Below are 20,935 nucleotides of genomic sequence, written 5' to 3'. Positions count from 1 at the left end.
AATCAGCTGGGTGTAGTAGCGTGCGCCTGTAATCCCAGCTACTAGGGAGGCTGAAACAGCAGAATCACTTGAACCTGGGAGGAGGAGGTTGCAGTGAGCTGAGATTGCACCACTGCACTCCAGGCTGGGCAACAGAGCAAGACTCTGTCTTAAAAAAAGAAAATAAATTTGATCTCCTTGCTGTCTGATGCTTGAGTCACCTGCAGTATCTGTGACACGTGGCCATGCAGTGATGCTGGTCCTGCAGTGCACACCTTGGGGGGCAGGGACCTCCCTTTCCCTGGGGCAGCCGTTCTCGTGGCGGCTGACTGCTTCAGCCTCCTGACTTGGATTCGCCATGCGGAAGACACTTCTTCCTGTCTGTGGTTTCTCTCTCTGGACAAGTTCTCCTCCTTGGACCATGGAATGAGAATATGCAACCTGCTGCCTGGAGATATTTGAAGATATTATTGGGGATCCCTGAGTCTTTCCCTGGCAGACCCCAATTCTGCTTCACCTGTGTTCCCATCAACCAACATTGGCATCATTGGCTCCACTCTACACCTCCTAGATGGGTCCCTTCTGAGCCCGCCCCCATGACCCGAGCCAGGCTGACTCTCCCCTATCGTCTCTGTAGTCTTTTCCTTCTCCACCCCCTGCCACCTACCTGAGCTCTGTGTGACCCTCAGGATTACCCCAACAGCCTCCTAATGGGCCTCCCTGCCTCCAGCTTTACCCCTCAGGGCCATTCTTCACTCTACATCAAGAGGATTTTCCTAGGCCTGGTGCAGTGGCTCACGCCTGTAATCCCAGAACTTTGGGAGGCCGAGGAGGGAGGATCACGAGGTCAGGAGATGGAGACCATCCTGGCTAACACGGTGAAACCCTGGCTCTACCAAAAATACAAAAAATTAGCCGGGCGTGGTGGCAGGCGCCTATAGTCCCAGCTACTCGGGAGGCTGAGGCAGGAGAATGGCATGAACCCAGGAGGCAGAGGTTGCAGTGAGCCAAGATCACACCGTTGCACTCCAGCCTGGGCAGCAGTGCCAGACTCCGTCTCAAAAAAAAAGGATTTTCCTAAAAAGTTTCATCACCAGCGCCCATTGCCTTGCAGTAAGTCCCAACTTCTTCCCCCGACAGAGGGGACCCTGTGCCCACACCCACCCTGGACCTCGGCCTTGTTGAACGATTCCCCCTAGCTGCTTGGTTTGGGTTTCTGACCTCTTCACTTTGTACTTGTGTGAGGACTGGAGCTGGGAGGAACAGAGGCCCCTTTCAATATGTAGACTCAAGCTGCATGAAGGGGAGCCATGGTCAGAGGTGGGGAGGGACACCGCCAGGTCTCAGGAGGCAAACTCATTTTCCCTCTTCCTTCTCCATATGTGGGCAGATTTTCCTTCCCTCTCAGGCTGCAGGGCGGTGAGTGTCCCAATTCATGAATGACAGGTGCAGCACACAATTAGAGTCAATCTGTCTCTCTCTCTCATCCAGATTCCTGGGAGAAAACATCAGGTTGGTATGAGCCCACTGCTGTGCGGGGCAGGGGCAGGTGAGAAAACCTGGAGTGCCCATCACTCCAAGGCCCAACCCTGGTGTCTGCCCAGCAGCCTCCCTGCTCTCACCCAGGTCTGAGCCTGCTGCTTCTCCTCTGGGCTCTAAGGTTATCCTGGGTTCACTCTGCATAGTCACAATGTCTGTTCAGAATCCCCCTTCTCCTAGAATCCCCCACTTCCCCCATAACACGTAAAGCAGCCACTTCCTTTTCTTTTTTTTAAGACGGACTTTCACTCTGTTGCCCAGGCTGGAGTGCAGTGGCGAAATCTCAGCCCACCGCAACTTCCGCCTTCTGGGCTCAAGCAATTCTCCTGCCTCAGCCTCCCGAGTAGCTGAGATTACAGGCGCACATCACCATGCTCAGCTTTTTTTTTTTTTTTTTTTTTTGAGACAGAGTCTCGCTCTGTGGCCCAGGCTGGAGTGCAGTGGCTTTATCTTGGCTCACTGCAACCTCTGCTCCCGGGTTCAAGCCATTCTCCTGTCTGAGAACCCAAGTAGCTGGGATTACAGGTGCCCACTACCACGCCTGGCTAATTTTTGTAGTTTTAGTGAGATGAGGTATCACCATGTTGGCCAGGCTGGTCTTGAACTCCTGACCTCAGGTGATCCACCCGCCTTGGCCTCCCAAAGTGCTGGGAGTACAGGTGTGAGCTACCGCGCCTGGCCCCTACTATTTTTGTCTGATGCCAGGTAGTGTGGTGTGTATGTAATCCCAACTACTCGAGAGGCTGAGGCAGAAGGATTCCTTGAGACTGGGAATTCAAGTCCAGCTTGGGCAACATAGCAAGATCCCCACTTCTAAATCTGTATATGTGTGTGTATGTGTGTGTGTGTGTGTGGTGTGTATATATATGTGTGTATGTGTGTGTGTATATATGTATATAAATATGTATATTTGATGGTTTCCTGATAATTAGATTCAGGTTAAAACATTTCCAGCAAGAATGCTGCCTAGGTGGTATCGTGTACTTTCCGTAGCACATCTTGGGACAGACAATGTCAGTGGTGACACTGAGCTGGATCACCTGCTTAAGGTGGAGCCCACCAGATTATCCATGGTAAAGGTGACTTTCTCCTTTTCCAGGTTTTTACTAAGATAGAATTCAGAGTCCACGATTCCAGGTCAACTTCTCTGAGTACTTCATGGGCCCTTTCAATATGTAGACTCAAGTTGTTTTTTCTAGAAAGTTTCCCCTCTTTGTTGGGGGAGGGGTTATGCTTTTGTTTGATATTTTTTCTGTTGTTTTTCTGTTTTCTGTTAGTTTTTCTTCAGGCACTCCAATTATGTGTATGTTTGATTATCTTTGCGTATCTTCTTTAGCCATGTCTTTCTCTTTCTCTCTGACACTTAAAAAATATCTTTTTTTTTTCCTTTGAGATATGTCTCCCTCTGTCGTCCAGGCTAGAGTGCAGTGGCTCAATCTTAGCTCACCACAGCCTCAACCTCCTGGGCTAAAGTGATCCTCCCACCTTAGCCTCCTGAGGAGCTGGGACTACAGACGTGCACCACCATGCCTGGCTAATTTTTAATTTTTTTGTAGAGATGAGGTTTCACTTTGTTGCCTAGGCTGGTCTCGAACTCCTGGATGCAAGCAACTCTTCTGTCTCAGCCTCCCAAAGTGCTGACATTACAGGTATGCACCACTGTGCCTGGCCTAAAAGACTCTTTTTATTGATTTTGTCTCTGTTCTCTTGGTTCTTTTCATTTCTTTCATGAATCTCTTATTATATTTTCCATTAAATTTAATTTCCCGTTAGAGTATCTTTCAATTTATTCATTTAAATTTTTATTTTATTTTATTTTTTATTTTTATTTTTTTGAGATGGAGTCACCCAGGCTGGAGTGCAGTGGTGTGATCTCGGCTCACTGCAAACTCCACCTCCTGGGCTCAAGTGATTCTCCTGCCTCAGCTTCACAAGTAGCTGGGATTACAAGCGGGCACCACCACATCTGGCTAATTTTTGTATTTTTAGTAGAGACAGATACCTGTCTCTACTGTTTCACCATGTTGGCCAGGCTTGGTCTTGAACTCCTGATATCAGGTGATCTGCCCACCTTGGCCTCCCAAAGTGCTGGAATTACAGGTGTGAGCCACTGCGCCTGGCCTTATTTTTAAGTTTTATTTTTATGGGTGAGTACCTTGCAATTTAATCTTCATTTATGAAATGATTTTAACTTTTCTTTCTTTTTTTTGAGACAGGGTCTCACTACATTGCCCTGACTGGAGTTCAGTGGCGCAGTCTCAGCTCACTGTGACCTCTGTCTCCCAGGCCCAAGAGATCCTTCCATCTCAGTCTCCCATGTAGCTGGGACTATGGGCGTGTGCCACCACACCTAGCTAATTTTGTATTTCTCACTGTGTTGCCTAGATCTGTCACTTTTTCTTGAATTTCTTTCCTAATTTTTGTTAACTTTCATTTCCTGCTTTTCTCCTTTTTTGGTCTATTTCTGTTTGGTGTTTTAAAATTTTTTATTTAAAGGGTTTTCATACTGCAAAGGCTTATGTAAGAATACTTAGTTTGGGTTGGAGTATTGTGTTACAGTTTTCTAGTTGGTATTTTTCTGGAGGAGAATTTTGATCAGCTAAAACGTTTTGATTCTCACTTTCTATTTTTTTCTTATAGTAGATTTGTATGAATGTTTGCTTTTTTCAGTTCATGTTGAAGTATCTGCTATTTCCCTTGACCAGCAATACAGGCACTTGCAGACAGAAGCAGGGGATTTGGGTGACTTACTAGGTTTCTTAGTTCAAGGGCACCCTCTTCTAAAGAAGTTTTCCCCCCTAGGCTCTGTTGCCCAGGCTGGTGTGCAGTGGCACCATCTCAGCTCATTGCAGCCTCAACCCCCTGGGCTCAAGCGATCCTCCTGCCTCAGACCTCCCCCATCTTCCCCCGCAGCTAGGACTACAGATGCATACCCCCACACCCAGCTAATTTTTTATTTTTTGTAGTGATGAGGTTTTACCATGTTGTCTAGGCTGGTCTCGAACTCCTGAACTCAAGTGATCCACCTGCCTCAGCCCCACAAAGTGCTGGGATTACAGGTGTGAGCCCAGCTTCTAAAGAAGTTTTTCAAAAAATCAATGATACTTTTGTTGTGGGGAGGGGGTGATATGTCTTTTGATTTTGTGATTGTTATTGCTTTTATAAAACCTTTAACTTCCACAGCTTACTCCCTTCTCTGCGTTCACCACCAAGCTTTCAAGGGACGCCTTCCCCTTTCGGGTCGCCCCCTCTCCCCTCCACTTCCTCAGCCCTTTCAAGACCGCCACTCTGGTCCCGCACATTCTCAGTTCCCCCAGAAGTCGGTGTTCTGATTCACCGGGCATCAGCCCTTTCTCAGCATTGCCCCAGTCGGGGCAGGCCTTGCTCTCTCTGGGGTCATTGTTTGTGTCTACACTCAGGCCTTGGCTGCCCTCTCCTCTTTTGTCTCCACCTGACTGTGTACTCTGTGGGCTCCAGACCTTGTTCTGTCATTTTCAGATGTTTATTTCTCTATTTGGTTGTGGATGGAGTTTGCAGTGCTCCATCCACAGATGATGCTGAGGGCAGGGGGTAGGAATGACTTTCTTTGATCTCCCTGTTGTTCTGCATGGCTTTGGGGGGATATGTGGAGAGGCTGGGTTACAGGGGCTGCCATTATCCTAAGGCAGCCTGGAAGGTAGCTCACGTCCTCTCAGTGAACAGGCAGTGACCATCAGCAAGTTACACATGTGTGGTCAAGTCCATTCCTGTTATTCTCTTTTACAGTTTTTACATTTATTGCCTAAATTGACCAGAGGCATCCTGTTGTGTGCAGCTGAAGAAACCTAGCTGTAGCAGCGTGTTTCCTGCCACCTGGGTGAGGCTGGATTGCAGGGTGAGGCAGAGGTGAGCTAGACGGAGAGGTGGAGATGCTTGGAGCTCCTGTTTCAAGCCATCTCGAGTGCAGGGGCATTTTTGGGAACTGGACAGCTTTGGAATTCCTTTATTTATTTATTTACAGACATGGTCTCACTCTGTCACCCAGGGTGGAGGGCAGTGATGCAATCTCAGCTCACTGCAGCCTACGTCCTGTGTTCCAGTGATCCTCCCACCTCAGCCTCCTGAGTAGCTGTGACCACAAACACATGCCACCATACCTGACTAATTTTTTTTTATTGTTTTTTTTTTTTTGTAGAGACAGGGTCTTCTTATGTTTCCCAGGGTGGTCTCAAACTTCTGGGCTCAAGCGATCCTCCTGCCTTGGCCTCCTAAAGTGTTGGGATTACAGGCATGAGCCACTGCACCCCACTCCATGTGTTTATTGAAACAAAACACACTTTCAGCATGAACACACCCATGTCATCAGCACCTAGGTGAAGGACAGAACATAAGAAGCCCCCAGGGGCCCCTGCATGTCCCTTTTGGTCTCTGCCCACTTCAAAGGTAACCAATATTCTGACTTCTCTCACTATAGGCCAGTTTTTATACTTTGTAGAAATGGAATCACATGGAGTTTGTGTATGTATGCTTGAGTCTGGCTTCTTTTGCTCAATATTACCTCTGAGTTCCACACATGTGGTTGTGTAGATGCAGGATATGTTTTGGAGTTGGAAGTGACCGGACTTGGAGATTCATCCAGTGCCCTTGGACAAACCACTTCACATCTCCCACTCAATCCCTTTGTCTGTCAAATGGGGCAGATGGTGACAATACACAGCTGTTAGTGCTGCAGTTTTCACATCCTGCTCTGTTAACGGGCCTGGAATAGGGCAGAGGTCCCAGGGCCCTCTCCCTCCCTTTGCCTGAGAGGGTGGGGTCTGGGAGCACTTGAGCTGGAGTTGGCTCCAGTGTGTGAAACTTACACACACCTCTCCCTACCCACACACTCCTTGACATTTGCACTTTTAAATTTTAAAATAGCTCTTTTGTCTTCCTTCCTTCCTTCCTTCCTTCCTTCCTTCCTTCCTTCCTTCCTTCCTTCCTTCCTTCCTTCCTTCCCTCCTTCCCTCCTTCCTTCCTTCCCTCCTTCCTTCCTTCTTTCCTTCTTTCTTTCTTTTTCTTTCTTTCTTTCAGATGGAGTCTCGCTCTGTCGCCCAGGCTGGAGTGCAATGGCGCTGTCTTGGCTCTGCAACCTCCGTCTCCTGGATTTTAAGTGATTCTCCTGCCTCAGCCTCCTGAGAAGCTGGGACTACTCGCCTGGTTAATTTTTGTATTTTTAGTACAGACGGGGGTTTCGCCAAGTTGGCCAGGCTGGTCTCAAACTCCTGACCTCAGATGATCTACCCACCTCAGCCTCCCAAAGTGTTGGGATTACAGGCATGAGCCACCTCACACGGCCTAAAATATCTCTTTTCATGGAGTGCCTGCCTGCCCTGGCTCTCCACTCTGTCCCTCTGTCCTCAGCGCTTGGGCCCCTGGGAGGACATGGCTGTATAATTAGTAAAAATATTAAAATATTGCACAAGTAATGATGCATGTTAGTGACAATCTCTCTCAGCATATGGAGCTTTAGTTTGCCTGGACAGACATGGCACAGGGTTGGGCATAGGGGGTTGAAGCCCAATTCCCGGCTAAGCTCTCTGAGCTTCTGAAGATAGAGACCTCGCTATGTACCTCTGGGGTTGTGGTGAGGATGAAAGGGGCTACCCCATGCCAGAGCCTGCCGACGCTGTGCCTATAATGCCTGGCAGCGCCTGTAATGCCTGGCATGGAGGTCTCAGGCGTAGCTGCACCTGGCATCATCTGGGATAGCTGGAGCCTAGGTCCACCCGCACACAGTCTGGTTTAGGCCGGCGCGGCAGCTCCTTCCCGTAATCCCAGCGCTTTGCTGGAGGATCGCTTGAGCCCAGGAATTCAAGACCAGCCTGGGCAACATGGCGAGACCCTGTCTGTCCCAAAACAAACAAACAAACAAACAAAAAACAGATTTTAATTGGTTTGGAATGCGGCCTGGACACAGGGAAATTTTAAAGCTCTCCAGGTAACTCCAGTGTGCATCGAGGTTGCGAACCGCCGGCCTGGCACACAGAGGGAGCTCAGGGGATGCTGAGAGTGGGAGGATGCCGGCTTGGGAACCTGGACTTGCAGCTTCCTGCGCCTGGCGCGCCCCTCCTTGCTCCCCTCCATGCCTCTGCATCGCACCCCACCCCTGTACCCCACCTTCCTCCCACCAAGGAAACCTCACCTGCCGCCTCCCACCCAGGTCCTTTGGATTTTGCCGGTGTGTGTGGGTGCGCATAAGAGGCCCCTCCCTGCCAGGAGAGCAGGTGAGCTTGGCCGCGCACGAATCCGAGGGGGTGGCCGCCCAGCTGGGAAACAGACCTGAAATAGACCCCCGCCGCCCCCGCTGCCTCCTTCTGGAATCTGCTCAGGTGAAAAACAAGCCTCTCAATCCGGGCGTGTCCCCCGGCGTGGGACGGGGAGGTGCCCAGCATTGCGGGAGGCGTAGACGGGGTCTGGGTCCCTCTCGGACCCGCCCCAGGCCCGGCCGCTGGGTGCAGTGAGGGCGTTCGGCCACCGGGCGGCGGTGCTGGCCCGCGATGGGGAGCCCGGCTCGTGGGGCGCGGGGCCCGCGCTCGGGTGCGCTGGAATCGAGGCTCCTCACGTTCTTCACAGCGATCTCGCCGCGTTTCTGGGTGGCTGAACTGGCCCTCCATTCTAAGGAGGCCGGCGCAGGGTGCCTGCTCGGGGCAGTGGCACCCCCTTCTGCAGGCACAGAGAGCCGGGCCGGGGTGCCAACTCCCCCCCACGTGTGTCCTCCCTGCCCTGCTGCTGCTTTTTATCCCGCATTTCCCACGAGCTTCCTGAGGTTTAAGAGTGTGTGTGGTCAGGACCATCCGTCCATCTAACCTCCCATGTGTCTGTCCATGCAACCACCCACCCATTTCACATTTGTTGCCCAAGGACTGTAAACCAGCTGGATCAAAGAAATGGGGTGGGAAGGGACACATTCTTCCCGGTCTGGGAAGGCAGACCAGCGAGCGGGATGCCTCGGAATTCTGGACTAGGGGTGCTGCTTAACCTGGGCCTTGAAGGTTGGGGAGGGGGTTTTTGGGTGCAGAAGAGAAGTTAATTTGGCCACAGAGGTGAGAAGGAGAGTTGAGGGCCCAGGGGCTGGGCTGGGCTGGGGTGGGGAAGCAGGACCGCGCTGAGGGGAGGTGTGTGCGGGGAGCCGTGCTCACCATCTCACAGGGCCATCGCAGCAGCCTGAGCTGTGGGCTTTATCTTCCTCTCCTTATCAATGAGGAAACCTGGGCTGGAGAGGTCAAGTGCCCATGCAGTGGTGAACGTCACAGCCCAGGCTGAATGTGGCTGAATGTGGCTATGGAAAGAGCCTAGCTTTTAACATAGAGCGTGACACCTGGGGGAGTGTTGTGTCAGGGTCAGCCCGCACCCACTGACAGTCCCAAACACCCCATGTGGTCTTGGACCTGGCACTGGCCTCCCAGGAATACAGGGGGTCTTTCCTGGCTTCTACTTTTTTTTTGGTGACATAGTCTTACTCTGTTGTTGGGCTGGAATGCAGTAGAGTGATCTCGGCTCACTGCAACCTCTGTCTCCTAGGTTCAAGTGATTCTCATGCCTCAGCCTCCCCAGTAGCTGGGATTACAGGCATGTGCCACCACGCCTGGCTAATTTTTGTATTTTCAGTAGAAACGGGGTTTCACCATGTTGGCCAGGCTGGTCTTGAACTCCTGACCTCAGGTGATCCTCCCACCTCAGCCTCCCAAAATGCTGGCATTACAGGTTTGAGCCACCGCACCCAGTCCTGGCTTCTGCTTTTGTGCCCCCAAGTTTCCTGCGGTTCTGTTCTCCCTGCTCATACCTGCTCACAGGAGAGCATCTACCATCAGCCATGACCTCTGCAGTGTTTGGGAAAAGCCTTTGCCCCTGGGAAGGCGATTCAGTTTTGTCAGCAGGTGGGGAGCACTTGGTGGGGGCAAGCCAAGGCAGTCTTGGGGTCCCCAGCAGTCCTGAGACAGAGCTGAGGATGGAGATGCCCGGAGTGTGGGGGATGGAGACATGAAGCTGGGCTGGCCAGAATCTGGGGCAGGGACTGAGGGCAGAGACTGAGCCGGGCATGAAATCTCTGTGCAGCCCTGGCCTCTCTGGGCCCCGCGTTCGTGTCTGTACCCTGAAGGGGTGATGCAGATCCCAGATATAGGGAGGGCTGAGGAGAGGCCCAGGGGTGGGGATATAGGATTGAGCTGGGTGTGTGCGTTGGGGAGCCCTGGGTTTTCTGCCCAGGTCCCTTCTTGTCCAGGGTAGAGTCCGTATGTCTCAGTGGGTGAGGAGGTCTCCAGGGTCGCACCACAGGGGCTAACCCCTGGACCCTCCCTCCTCTGTGCCTCTCAGCTTCCCCATTTGTGGAGTGGAATCATTGCACTGGCCAGTCCATCACAGGGCTGTTGTGGAGACTCTGATGAGCACCTGGCATGCAGCAAAGGGCTCCAGTGTGCCACCTACTCCACCCCCAACGTGGGGCTCTGCAGGCCCCAGCCCTCCTGAGATGCCCCACCTTCCCATCCCCAGCCACCTTCCCACCTTGCTCCTGCCTGTCCCCCTTGTCTTCCATTGTGGGGGCCTCGTACCCCACTCCAGCTGGTTAGAATTCTATTAATATTTCAGTTTGATGAATTAAAGATTCTTTTCTACCCTCATTCTGATGTCCCAGGAGGGAATTAAAAGCGCATCGGATCCAATCAAACGCCATTAAAATGCAGCCCACGAGGGTAGGAGCTGGCGTGTGGGCTTTTCTTCCCCAGCACTGCTTTGTCCTCTTTGGGGGGTCTGGGTGATGGGTCGGTCTTTGGGAGGTGGGTACAGGAAGAGAGAGAAAAAGCTGAAGAGGAGGAGGACAAGGGGTGTTTGCATAAATGCTGCTGCCTCCTTCAAGGGGAGCAGAATCCCCTCCACCCCTGTAGCTCATGTTTCCCCAGGAATGAGGAGGAGGGAGTTGGGGGCAGTGCAGCTGTGACCTCAGCCCCAGGGCCAGACCACAATACCCCTTCTCCTCTGCCTTGATGAGACTTTTTCCAGGGCAGTGCAGCCTGCCTGGCGTCCGTGCTGGAGATACCTCAGCAGCCGGCCTTGGAGGCGGCCTGAGCAGGATGCAGGCTCCTCCAGGCTCTGCCGGTGGGAGGTCCCGGGGCCTGTGTGCAGCTCCCTGTCTTGTCAGCTGTCTGGGTCCTGCTGGGGGAGGAGCAAACATTGTCCATGGAGTTTCCTAAGTAGAACCAAGGCTGGAGTGTGGTGGGGGGGACATTGACAGAGGGGCCCACCTGGGATTCCCAACTGCCAATCAATTAACAAGCCTGTGTGGTCTTGGCCCCATGTCAAGGGCCTGGAGCTTGCTTGGAAGACAGGAGCATCAGACACAACCTGAGTCCCCAATCTTGGGGTCCCTGGCCCTTGAAAAGCATTTCTGACTCCATTCTTTCATCCCCCAACTGCCCCCAGAGTGGCCTGCCACAATGGGACTCACATTTGGCAGTGGATGATGCTAAGGCTCAAAGTAGCAGAGTGGCACGGAACGCTCACTTGTGAAGACCCTGAGTGCTGTGGGCAGTGTCCACACTGGTCTGTCCATGGAGTGTGTGCAACAAGATCCTGGAAGAGTGCGGTGGAGAGCTCGGTAAAAGGATTGGAGGGTCTGAGGAAGATGGGCAGGGTGGGGGTGGGCGGGCAGCACTCCAGATTGAGGGGCAGTGAAGCAAGGACACTCTCCTCCCAGGGCACCGCCTCCTGCAGGTCTCCTCCCAGGGCCAGCTGGACTGTGCCCCTCCCGCGCCTGTCACCTGGCTGCTCCCCGGGCGCCCGCCCGGAGTCCTGCCATTCAGCCGAAGGAGCAGGCGGCTGTGAGGTCTTGGGCGGGAGGGGCTTTTAAATGTTAATTGTATTTTGACATCCCGGCTTGTGACATCCATCCTAATGACATTTGGCTCGCGGCTGACAGCCCCCGGACATGTGGAGAGAGAGATGATAAGTTGTTTTAAATTGCAGCCAGGCAAAGAGGCTGGAAAATCGTGAGTCTTAAGAAAAAAGAGACAGGAAGAGGACGGAGAGAGAGGAGGAGGAGAAAGTCTTTCTAGGTGGGTCATTCATTCATTCATTTAACAATTTGTTGGACAATAAATTCTTACTGTAAACTCGGCACAGTGTGTGTCTGCCCAGTGGAAGGCCAGGTGCTCAGTCTGGCCGTGCACCCCACTCCCCCTTATCTAGGTCTCTCGGCTCTTCTGAATCCTACTTGTCTTTTAGGGTCTAATTCAAGGGGAGGCCTCCTTTGGCCTCCCAGCCTCAGCCATCCCTATCTTCCTGGCCACTCTTATGCTTGAGACAGCACCAGGTGCTTAGCCCATGGCAGGGCGCGGGAGGGGCACAGTCAGGACCTGTGCCTAGGTCCTCTGCCTCAGACCACCAGGACCTGTGGTTTAGAGGTGACCCATTGAGCACCCGGGCTGCCACTTGCCACCCCGCTCTGGGAATAAGACCCAGTCCTAAATCCCACCATCCCTCCCTTCTTTTTAAATAAAGTACTTCCTCCTCTCTGCCGGTGGCAGGAGGAATTTCACTCTGGCTTCTCTCAACTTCTGCCCTGTGGCTGCTGGAAAGGAAGAGGCAGTTTTCCTGCTTCTTCTGCTGTTCCTTTCTCATATCCCCTCCCTCTTCAGCCCTACAGGTGGGGAAACTGAGGGTGGGGAAGGGAAGTGGAAGCATAATCTCTCAGGTGAGGGGGCCCTATAGGTGGGGAAACTGAGGCTGGGGAAGGAAAGAGGAAGCATCATCTCTCAGGTCAGGGAACTCCGAAGCAGACAATTGGCAAGGCTCAAGCTGACCTTGGACCACTCGTCTCCTTCACCTACTCCACTCACAGCCCTTCTCCTGCCCGCCCCCTAGCCACTTGTGGGCATCCCCTCCTTCCCAGCTGCCTTGACCTTCATGCAAGTGGGAAGAGACAGAGACCCCAGCCTAGCCTCTAACTCTGTCCTGCACCCACACTCTTGCGGGGTGCTCCTGCAGCATGTGTGAAGGCCTCTCTAGCACGCTGGTGCCGAATGTACTGTATCATAAATCCTCACCTACCTGTTCCCACTTAGTCCTGGGTGAATGCATTTAGCAGAGCTGTGTTCAGATCCAGCTCTCTCTGCTCTCAGCCTGCTTGGCCCCAGCCAGTCTCTCTCCTCCTTCAGCCTGCCTGGGCAGGTGGAGGTACAGGTACAAATGTGCTGTGTACCCTGGAAAGCCCTTAGTCCAAATGGGATGATTACAGGTGCAAGGCCCTTATCAGAGACCCTTGGGGCCAGGTCTTTTTGGAATTTAGAAATATATTATGGTGCAAATGCCATACAGTATGCAATACCCCCAGGAGGCCTGGGGCAGTATCCTCAGAGCAAATTCAGGCTGGCCTTCCTGCAGTGCAACAGACAGTATTCCTCCACCAAGGCTCCAGGCAGCAGCAGGGAATAGCTTTGATGTCAAGTTTTGTTGCCAGTTGAGTTGCCAAAAACTTATGAACAAACTTGTGGCTTTCAGAGCATTTCAGATTTTGGAATTGTGGAAAGGGGACTTTAGCCTTTGTCAAGTTATTACTCCAAGCCAAAAGCTGGAGAAAGTCCCAGAGAGGTGGGAAGATTCCTGGAGGCTGGATTCATACTGGCCTGAGGGAAGAGCAGATTCCCAGGGCTCTGTCCCCTAGCCATCAAAGGTGTCACTCATATCTGTCCCAGCCTGTCCTGAGCAGGCTGCGGGAATTTCTTTTTTCTTTTCTTTCTTTCTTTCTTTTTTTTTTTTTTTTTTTGAGATGGAGTTTCACTCTTGTCCAGGCTAGAGTGCGATGGTAATATCTTGACTCTCCACAACCTCCGCCTCCCGGATTCAAGTGATTCTCCTGCCTCAGCCTCACGAGTAGCTGGGATTACAGGCACGTGCCACTAAATCCGGCTCATTTTGTATTTTTAGTAGAGATGGGGTTTCTCCATGTTGGTCAGGCTGGTCGCAAACTCCCAACCTCAGGTGATCCTCCCGCCTTGGCCTCCCAAAGTGCTGGGATTTGCAGGCGTGAGCCACCGCACCTGGCCAGGCTGCGGGAATTTCTAAGTGCCCTTGAGGTGAAGGAGCGGGACTGAGGTGACCTCTAGAGGCAGAACAGGGACAACTTACCCAGGATTCTTAACCCAGGGCCCCAGGCCCTTGACCTCAGCCCATGGCTCCTCCTCAGTGCCTGCAGGGTGACTTACGACTCCCTGGAGAGCCTGGGGCCATTGCACTCCCTGTGCAGTCAGCTCTTCATCCTGAAAATGTCCTGCCAGGGGACAGTTATTGTTTAAACAAACCCCCCCATCACAGACATTTTCATCTAATGGCCTGGTTTAGGGGAAACCAAAATTGAAACCCATCAGACATGGAGGCTGAGGTGATGGCTGGGCCAGCTCAACACAGAAGCATTTATCAGGTGTCCTGGGTCTGCTTGGTTCTCTCAGGGAACCTGCACCTCCAGGCTCGCTTTAATTTATTTCAACAAATCCTAAAGGTCAGGATTTTCAATGACAATTGCCCTCCTCTATTAGGAGTCTTTCAGAAGGTTGGGGTGAGTTGTTTTCCCTCACCAGGGAGGACAGAAAAAGAGCAGGAAGAAAGAATCTGATGCAGCAGGAATGAGTTAGGTCAGACCTCAGGAAGAACTTCCAGGTCACACAGGTATGAAACACAGGCTCAGGACTCTGTATTATTATTTTCTGTAGGACTCCCTGCCTCTCTCTCCTCCCTTCAGCCTTCCCCCTCCCCTGCAGAGATGATGTTGCCATTTCCAGGTATGAGGACTGGTGCAGGAACGGGTGGGTCAGCATCACCCCCTGCTTACTCCACCAGTAGCAGGCTAGCTTCCTTTAAAGGTTCAAGAGTGAGACCCAGTTCTGAATCCCACCATCCTTAGGGAGACCTTGGCCCAGCCCCTGGTCTCACTGATGGGAAAACCAACGCTCAGAGAGGCTGGGGGGCTCCCCCACATCACATGGTTCTTAGTGCAGAAGTCTGGGCTTCCTGCTTTCCTGCCTTGTGTCCTCTTCCCCTCACCCCAACTCTTCACAGTCAGAGCACGACTCATAGGGGAGGCAGGCTTGCTGGAGACAGTGTTTAGGAATCAGGCCTTGGGGCAGCTGGTTCAGGCCAGGTCCCTTGAAGCGTGACTCCTTGAGGTCACTTCTGATTGCTTTTCTCCCACAGCTGGGGTCCCCCAGCTCCCCCAGGGCAGGGGATGCCACCGGAAGTTCTTTGAGGTGTGTGTGTTTGTCTCTGTGTGTGTGTTAGTCTATGTGTCTCTGTGTGTGTGTCTCTGTGTGTGTGAGTCTGTGTTTGGGTCTCTGAGTCTGTCTCCATGGCAAGTCAAGTCAGCCACGACCCAGCAGAGAGAACAAGAGTGAGAAGAGGGTGCCCCAGCTGGACAAGTGGGGGCCCACAGGTGAGGGCCACTGACGGAGCGCTTGGCCACTGTGATGGTCTGGAGGCCTGGGCTGGTCAGGATGTTGCCCGGAAGAGCTAGGCCTCAGGCTGGGAACCTGCGAACTGGACGAGTCCACAAACTCAGCCATCTGCCAGCCAACAGTGTTTCTTTTTTTAACCCCTGAAAAATATAGCCTGCCCAGCCTTCTGCGACACAGCTGGTGGCGGGCGGGGGGTGGGGCAATTATGGCCAGAGTGAAAGCAACACTGAGGGGCAGGGGGTGGGGAGAGTGGCTGGGTTTGTTTTATCTCTCAATAAACCATGGCTCATGTTATTGTCACTGTAATTAGTCCATTCATTCATTCATTCATTCATTCAACAAAAGTATATTGAGGATTCTGTTAAAAATTTCAGTGGCTCCCACTTACGGGTGCCTAAATACAGGACTAGGTGCTGCGCGTACATTATTTCATTCTGTTTTCATGAACACCTTGTAAGCAGGGCCCCAGGCACTAGTCCATATGGTACCTCTGAGAGGATCAGAAAAAGGAACCCCATCTTTTGGGCAGATACAGCCACAAGACAGGATGTGTCACTTGTCAAGACCAAGGCAGGCTGAATTTGAGCTGCCCTGAGCCCTCTCAACTGGGTGGCCTCTTGGCAGTGAACGATGCACACCCCATACCTGCAGTTCTGCTTTGAGATTAGTGTCGTAATCCTTGTTCTACAGATAGGAAACTGAGGGCCTTGGGTAATGTGACCTACACACACACGTGACACAGATTTGAACCCAGGCAGGCTGTTCCCAAGGACACGGCCTCTCCAGGAATAACTTGAGTTCCCTGCAAGCCCAGAGCAGTGCACACTTGGCTGGGCAGAGCTGCTGGGCAGCAGGAACTTTCACGGCCTTTGCTTATATCTCTACAAAAAGTGTGGTGCTGGGGTCCGAATGACCACGGGGTGCACTCCTCAAGGGCAGAATTGCGTTCAGTCGTGTGTGTACACCTAGAGCTGGGAATGGAGCAGGACCTCAGTCAGTGTTGTTTTCATTTAAAAAAAAAAAAAAAAAAAAGCATGAATGAATGAACAATCTGGGTGCTTCCCTCAGAGACTTCAGACTGATTGGGTAAATGAGACATGTATCTGGGCCATTACATGTGACATCATAGAGAGTGCAAGCTTTGCCAACATTTATTCACCCACCAAACAATCCTTGAGCTTATGCTACCGTTCAGGCATGGTGCCAGGCTCCATGGCCAAACGATGCTGAACGAGATGTGGTTTTGGCCTAGCATAGGCTGGAGCTCTGGAGGAGGTGGAGCCCGAGCAGGTCTTCAGGAAGGGGCAGGAGCATTGAAAAGGGGCAAGGAGGGAGAAAGGGCAGTCCCGTTGCAGGCGGTGGGGGTCTGTCCCTGTTATTCCCAGACCCTCCCAGACATTCCCCTCACCTAATTTCCCCTGTAGAAATTAGGGTTGAGCTGTGAGGGTGGCAGAGTCCTGCCAGGCCTGAGCATCGTCAAGCACAAGGTAGCACTTGGCAGATCAGCTGGGAGTCGAAGTACTGATGGGGAGGAAGGCCTCTGGCCAGCCTCTCCAGTTCTGCCGCCTTCTTCCCCCAGCTCCCTGGCACAGTGTTGTGCGCCCTCCCCAGGACAAGGACAGTCACACATCATGGCTCTAATTGAAGCCACTTCTGCAGTCTGGGGCGAGATGCTTTTGCAATCCTAAGAGGGCTGCAGTGGCTCCCTCACTTCCCCTGCTGCCTGCCTCTAACCAACTGAAAGTTTTCAAGCCCCCTCCAGGAAGGAGGCCAGCTGGCTCTGTGGTTGGTTAAGGGATTCTTCCCGAGTCTCACTGCAGCCTGCTGACCGGGAGGCCACCTGTTACACTTTTGCCAACCAGTGCTGGAGGGAGACCAGTGGGTGGGGTGTTTCCCTAGCCTGGTGGGGTTCTTAGGTGGTAAGGGGGCTCTGTGGAAAGTGTCCCTCGGACAGGCTGTGAGATCTGGGGCAAATGGAATCACCTAACTGGGCCTTAGTTTCTCCCCTTGTTATACACTTGCACCAGGAGCAGTGGGGTGTGCAAATGAACATGCCACATGGGGGCATACGACACGTGCGCGCGGATGTGTGAGGTTCCAGTGACGCACCAGGGTGGGAGTAGCGCGCCCCTCTGCGTCCCTGTGCTTTGCTGTACTTTTCTGGGTGTGTGTTGGGGAGGCTATGTTCCTGACCCTCCCCCTCTGGGGTGAGAAGGGGTCCCCGCCATGTCCTCGGGGTAGGCGAGCTGGCAGGCGCACTGGGAGGAGGAAGAGGGGGGCTTCCGGAAGAGGGCGCCGGTGGGGTGTGGTGGAAGGGGAGCTGCCAGCAGGGCGGGTGTGGAGGGGTGGCGGAGCGCCGCGAGAGCCCTGGCCTTCCGGAGGTGGAGGTGTGGGGTAGGGGATGGGCTCCAGGTGCTCTCTCTTTAAAAGGCCGGCGGAAGCGCCGTGAGCCTGGCCGGCACTTTCAGCGCAAACTTGCGGGGCTGGGCTCGCGCCTCCTCGGGTGCAGCAGCGGCTGTGGGCGCCGGGGCCAGCGGCTGCGGCTCCCTCGCCCCCTTGCGCTTCCCGGCGCTCCCGCCCTCTCCCGCAGCCTCCCCTCTCAGCGCCTTCCTCGCTCTCTCGTCTCTCGCTCTCTCTCTCGCTCGCTCTCCAGCGCGCTCTCTAGCTCGCTCTCATTTTTTTTTCCTGCTGCTGTTGCCGCTGCCGCGGCGCCGCGAGGCGCCCGCACCTCGGCCGGCTGCGCTCGCTGGTCGCTCCCGCTCCGCTCCCTTCCCAGCCCGGAGCTCTCGGCCAGACTCACTCCCCTTGCCGCCTCTCCCTCTCCTTCCGGCTCGGACGCCGGGCTCCGCCGCAGCAGGAGCAGGGGTTGCCGCCGATCCCCCTCTCGCTTGCTTGCTTGCCGGAGCAGCAGCCGAACGCCGCGCGCTTGGCGGCGGCTCCGGCCGGGCGGCCGCCAGCTCATCCCTGCTGCGTCCCGGACTCCGGGCGGCTCCGCGGCGCGCTCGGTCCGCAGCGTCAGCGCCGCCCGCCGCGGCCCGGGCTCTGGGCACCGCGAGAACCGTGCCTCCGGCTGTCGCCTGCCTGCGCCCCCGGGGCAGGCGGCACGCAGCCGACCCCTCGCCGCGGCTTAAACCTTGCTGGCGCGCGGTGAGTTGTGGCCCGAGGGGGACGGACAGAGGGGACCGTGCCCTCCGGCCTCCTGGGGCGAGGGCTGCAGCGGGGACATCGGGGCTCAGGGAGGTGGCCTCCGGCGAGCTCCCGCGCTCGGAGTGCCCTGAAGAGAGCCGGCGCCCCTGGAGCCCTAGGGGCCGGAGAGCTCGGGACCTGAACTAGAGGGTCTCCCCTTGGGGCTAAGGCAGGCTTTCCGGATGCCCCTGAGGGAGGGAATGGGGCAGAGGCTTTTTTTTGCGGGCCCGGTGGAAAGTACTGTCTCTGCATACAGGGGCTTCCACAGGATAGAGGGTCGTACCAGCTTTCAGGTGGGGGCGGCGGCATTAGCGCATCCCAGTCTGCGGAGAGGCAGGACAGGCGGGGGCGCGGGGCATTATTTGCACCTCTTGCCGGCAGTCTCCCGGTGAGAGGGCACCCAGCCTCGCGCGCCTGGGCTCCTTTCTCAGGCACCGCGTCCGGCTCCCGTGCCCGCCCCAGCGCCGCCTTCGCCACCGGCCGGAGCCCGGCAACCGCTTGCCCGTGGCCTCGGCGGGTTGTGGGGCTCTCCAGGGTCTGGGGTCTCCCCGCAGCCCCAGGACTTCAGGGTCAGGCTCTTTCCGGACACTCGGGACCGTCCCTCCCCGGGACCCTGATGAACCCGCGCGTCTACGCGGCCGCCGGGCGAGCGGACCGGCCGTGGTCTCTGTGTGTGCATGTGTGTACGCGCGTGTGTGCTGGGGGTCCCCGCTCCGGGGTCGGTCTTTCCCGGCGCTCGCAGGTGGGAGCCGTTTCCTCCCCGCGCGGGGGTGGGGCCGGGAGGTGGAGGCCCCGACTGCGAGAGGCGCCCCCGCACCAGGGCGGTCTGAGGCTGTTGTGCTGAGATGGGGCAGCAGCATCGGCGGCGGCAGGGAGTCCTGAGGCCCGAACGTAAGAGCGCCCCCTGCCCCTAGGCCCGAGTGACATCCCGCCCTCAGACTTTCAGTCCCTTTTGGAGGAGGCACCTTGCTTCTTTCTCCCCTCCCGGCCCCTGGCGCGGGAGAACACGGCCTTTCCGGACACCAACTGAGCTGCGCTTGCCTAGCTGGGTGCCCGAAGCCACGTGTCTGTCAGAGCGGTGGCTGCCCCTGGCAGAAAGCCCGAGGAGACAAGCAGGGAGGGGCGTGTGTGTTTCCATCATAGTCCCTCACCTTGTCCGTTATGGGGTGAGTGGGGGCCTAGGGCAGGCGGGGAGGGCAGTGCGTCCAGGGTCTCCATAGGGAGCACCCCATCCCACACCCTACCATTCTGCAGCGCTCAGCCTCCCGCCCCGGGGCCAGCCAATGGTGGACGTGAAGAATGCCCTCATTCCCATCTCCCCACACTCCCGGGATGTGTCCTGGGCTCGCCCCACTTTCCCCTGGATCCCAATGGGATGCTGGGCCTCAGACTGTGGGTCTGCATGCTCAGCTCCTCGGAGTCCAGAAGGGCCTCAGGGCCTTCCGACCTAAGGTAGGGGGAAGCTTCCATGAAGAGGGGAGGACTAGAGAGGCGTCTAGGCACTCCGCAGAGGCATCTGGGCACTCCGGGGTGTGATCACCCACAGCGCAGGGGCCTCATCACTTCTTCTTGGTAGGCCCTGAGGACTGTTGAACCAGTCCTCGAAATGGGCCTGGCTGCGGTTGGAGCCTTGTCCCCTCTCTCACTTCCTGGAAGGCCTCACCAGCCCTTAGTCAGATCCTGTCTTTGTGGTGGGGTGGGCAGGAGACTTTGAGGATGGTGCCTCCAAGCCTCTGCTCAGCCCTGGGCGGGACGTGATGTCTGCTTGTGAATTGGGTGGCCACTGTCTCGTGTTCCTCCAACTTCCGTCCTTTTACACATAAGCTTTTGCCTACCTGCCAATACCTTCACAGCTGTCAGGGACAAAAATACCCTAAAAGTTATCCCCTCGCACCCCACACCTTAGCCACTTCAGGGACTACCCTTTCCAGGGGCATCTGCATTTAAGAGAGACGGGAGAGGAAGATGGCAGTGCTTAACCCAAAGGAGGGCTCTACTCTACTCATGGATTCTCAGGCATTTTCAGGAGCCAGATACATTGCGGGATGGGGGGGGGGGTGCGGCATGTAGCTCCTCACTAAGCACAGGTCCTGAGCAGGCGGAGGGGAGGTGGGAGCATGTCAGGAGTTGAGCTGCTTTCTGGGCCTCAGGGGCCTTGCGTAGGCCGCTCCTCCTACCCCCCCCCTCCCTCCTCCCCCGACCTGCGTCTGGGCGGCTTCATTCCGTTGGAGGCGTGACGTCTCTGGGAGGGAGCGCCTTGCACAGCGGCAGGCAGCCCGAGGTAGGTGAGAGAGCGAGCGAGCAAATGAGTGAGCCCGGGACTGAGCAGTGTGCTATCCAGAAGGGTCAGAGGGCCGGGCTCAGGCCCAGAAGGGCTCTGCAGCCCCCACCCACTTCCTGAGGGGTCCACAGTCCAGCGCCAGGATGTGCGGCCACACCCATACCCGCCCTGCCGCAGGGGGACAGCTGGCAGCAAAAGATGGGAGCAGAACCCACAGACTTCTGAACTGAATAATTACAGCCAATAGATGTGTCCTCTCTCCTAGACAAGTGTGGAGCCGGCAGCCTCTAATTACCACCCACCCCAAGATATCTGCCCACCCCACTGTCCTCCTCTGCTCGGCCTAGAACCCAGCTTTCCAGTGGGCAGGCCGCACTGGCAGCCTGGGCAGCTGGGCCTGCTGGCTGCTGGCTCGAAGGTTATCTCACTTCTGCTGAGTGGCGGCCGCCTTTGCCTCCTGAAGAAGGCATGCGGGGAGCCGGCATCGGAG

General features: G+C 55.2%; 2 protein-coding genes across 6 annotated transcripts in view; both read left to right on the top strand.

The window, feature by feature from the left end:
- LOC112622829 (40S ribosomal protein S10) overlaps positions 1-20,935 on the top strand; it is an 846,014-nt gene that overhangs the window by 277,686 nt on the left and 547,393 nt on the right. The window lies entirely within an intron of this gene.
- The window catches only part of GRM4 (glutamate metabotropic receptor 4), a 136,052-nt gene continuing 122,432 nt past the window's right edge, over positions 7,316-20,935 (top strand). For 2 of the 4 annotated variants that reach the window (XM_025382737.1, XM_025382729.1), the window contains exon 1: positions 17,018-17,215. Coding sequence is in view for 1 of the 4 variants with exons in the window: in XM_025382733.1 (XP_025238518.1) it covers positions 7,557-7,868 (312 nt within the window). In the remaining 3 variants the exon portion in view is untranslated. Of the gene's footprint in view, positions 7,869-16,645; positions 16,861-17,017; positions 17,216-20,935 lie in introns of those variants that run through there. The other 2 variants (XM_025382733.1, XM_025382731.1) reach the window with 2 other exon arrangements.

The sequence above is a fragment of the Theropithecus gelada genome, chromosome 4 (genome assembly GCF_003255815.1).
Source record: "Theropithecus gelada isolate Dixy chromosome 4, Tgel_1.0, whole genome shotgun sequence".
NCBI lineage: Eukaryota > Metazoa > Chordata > Mammalia > Primates > Cercopithecidae > Theropithecus > Theropithecus gelada.
Note: the sequence above shows the minus strand (reverse complement) of the source record. Positions and strands in the feature narration are given on the sequence as shown.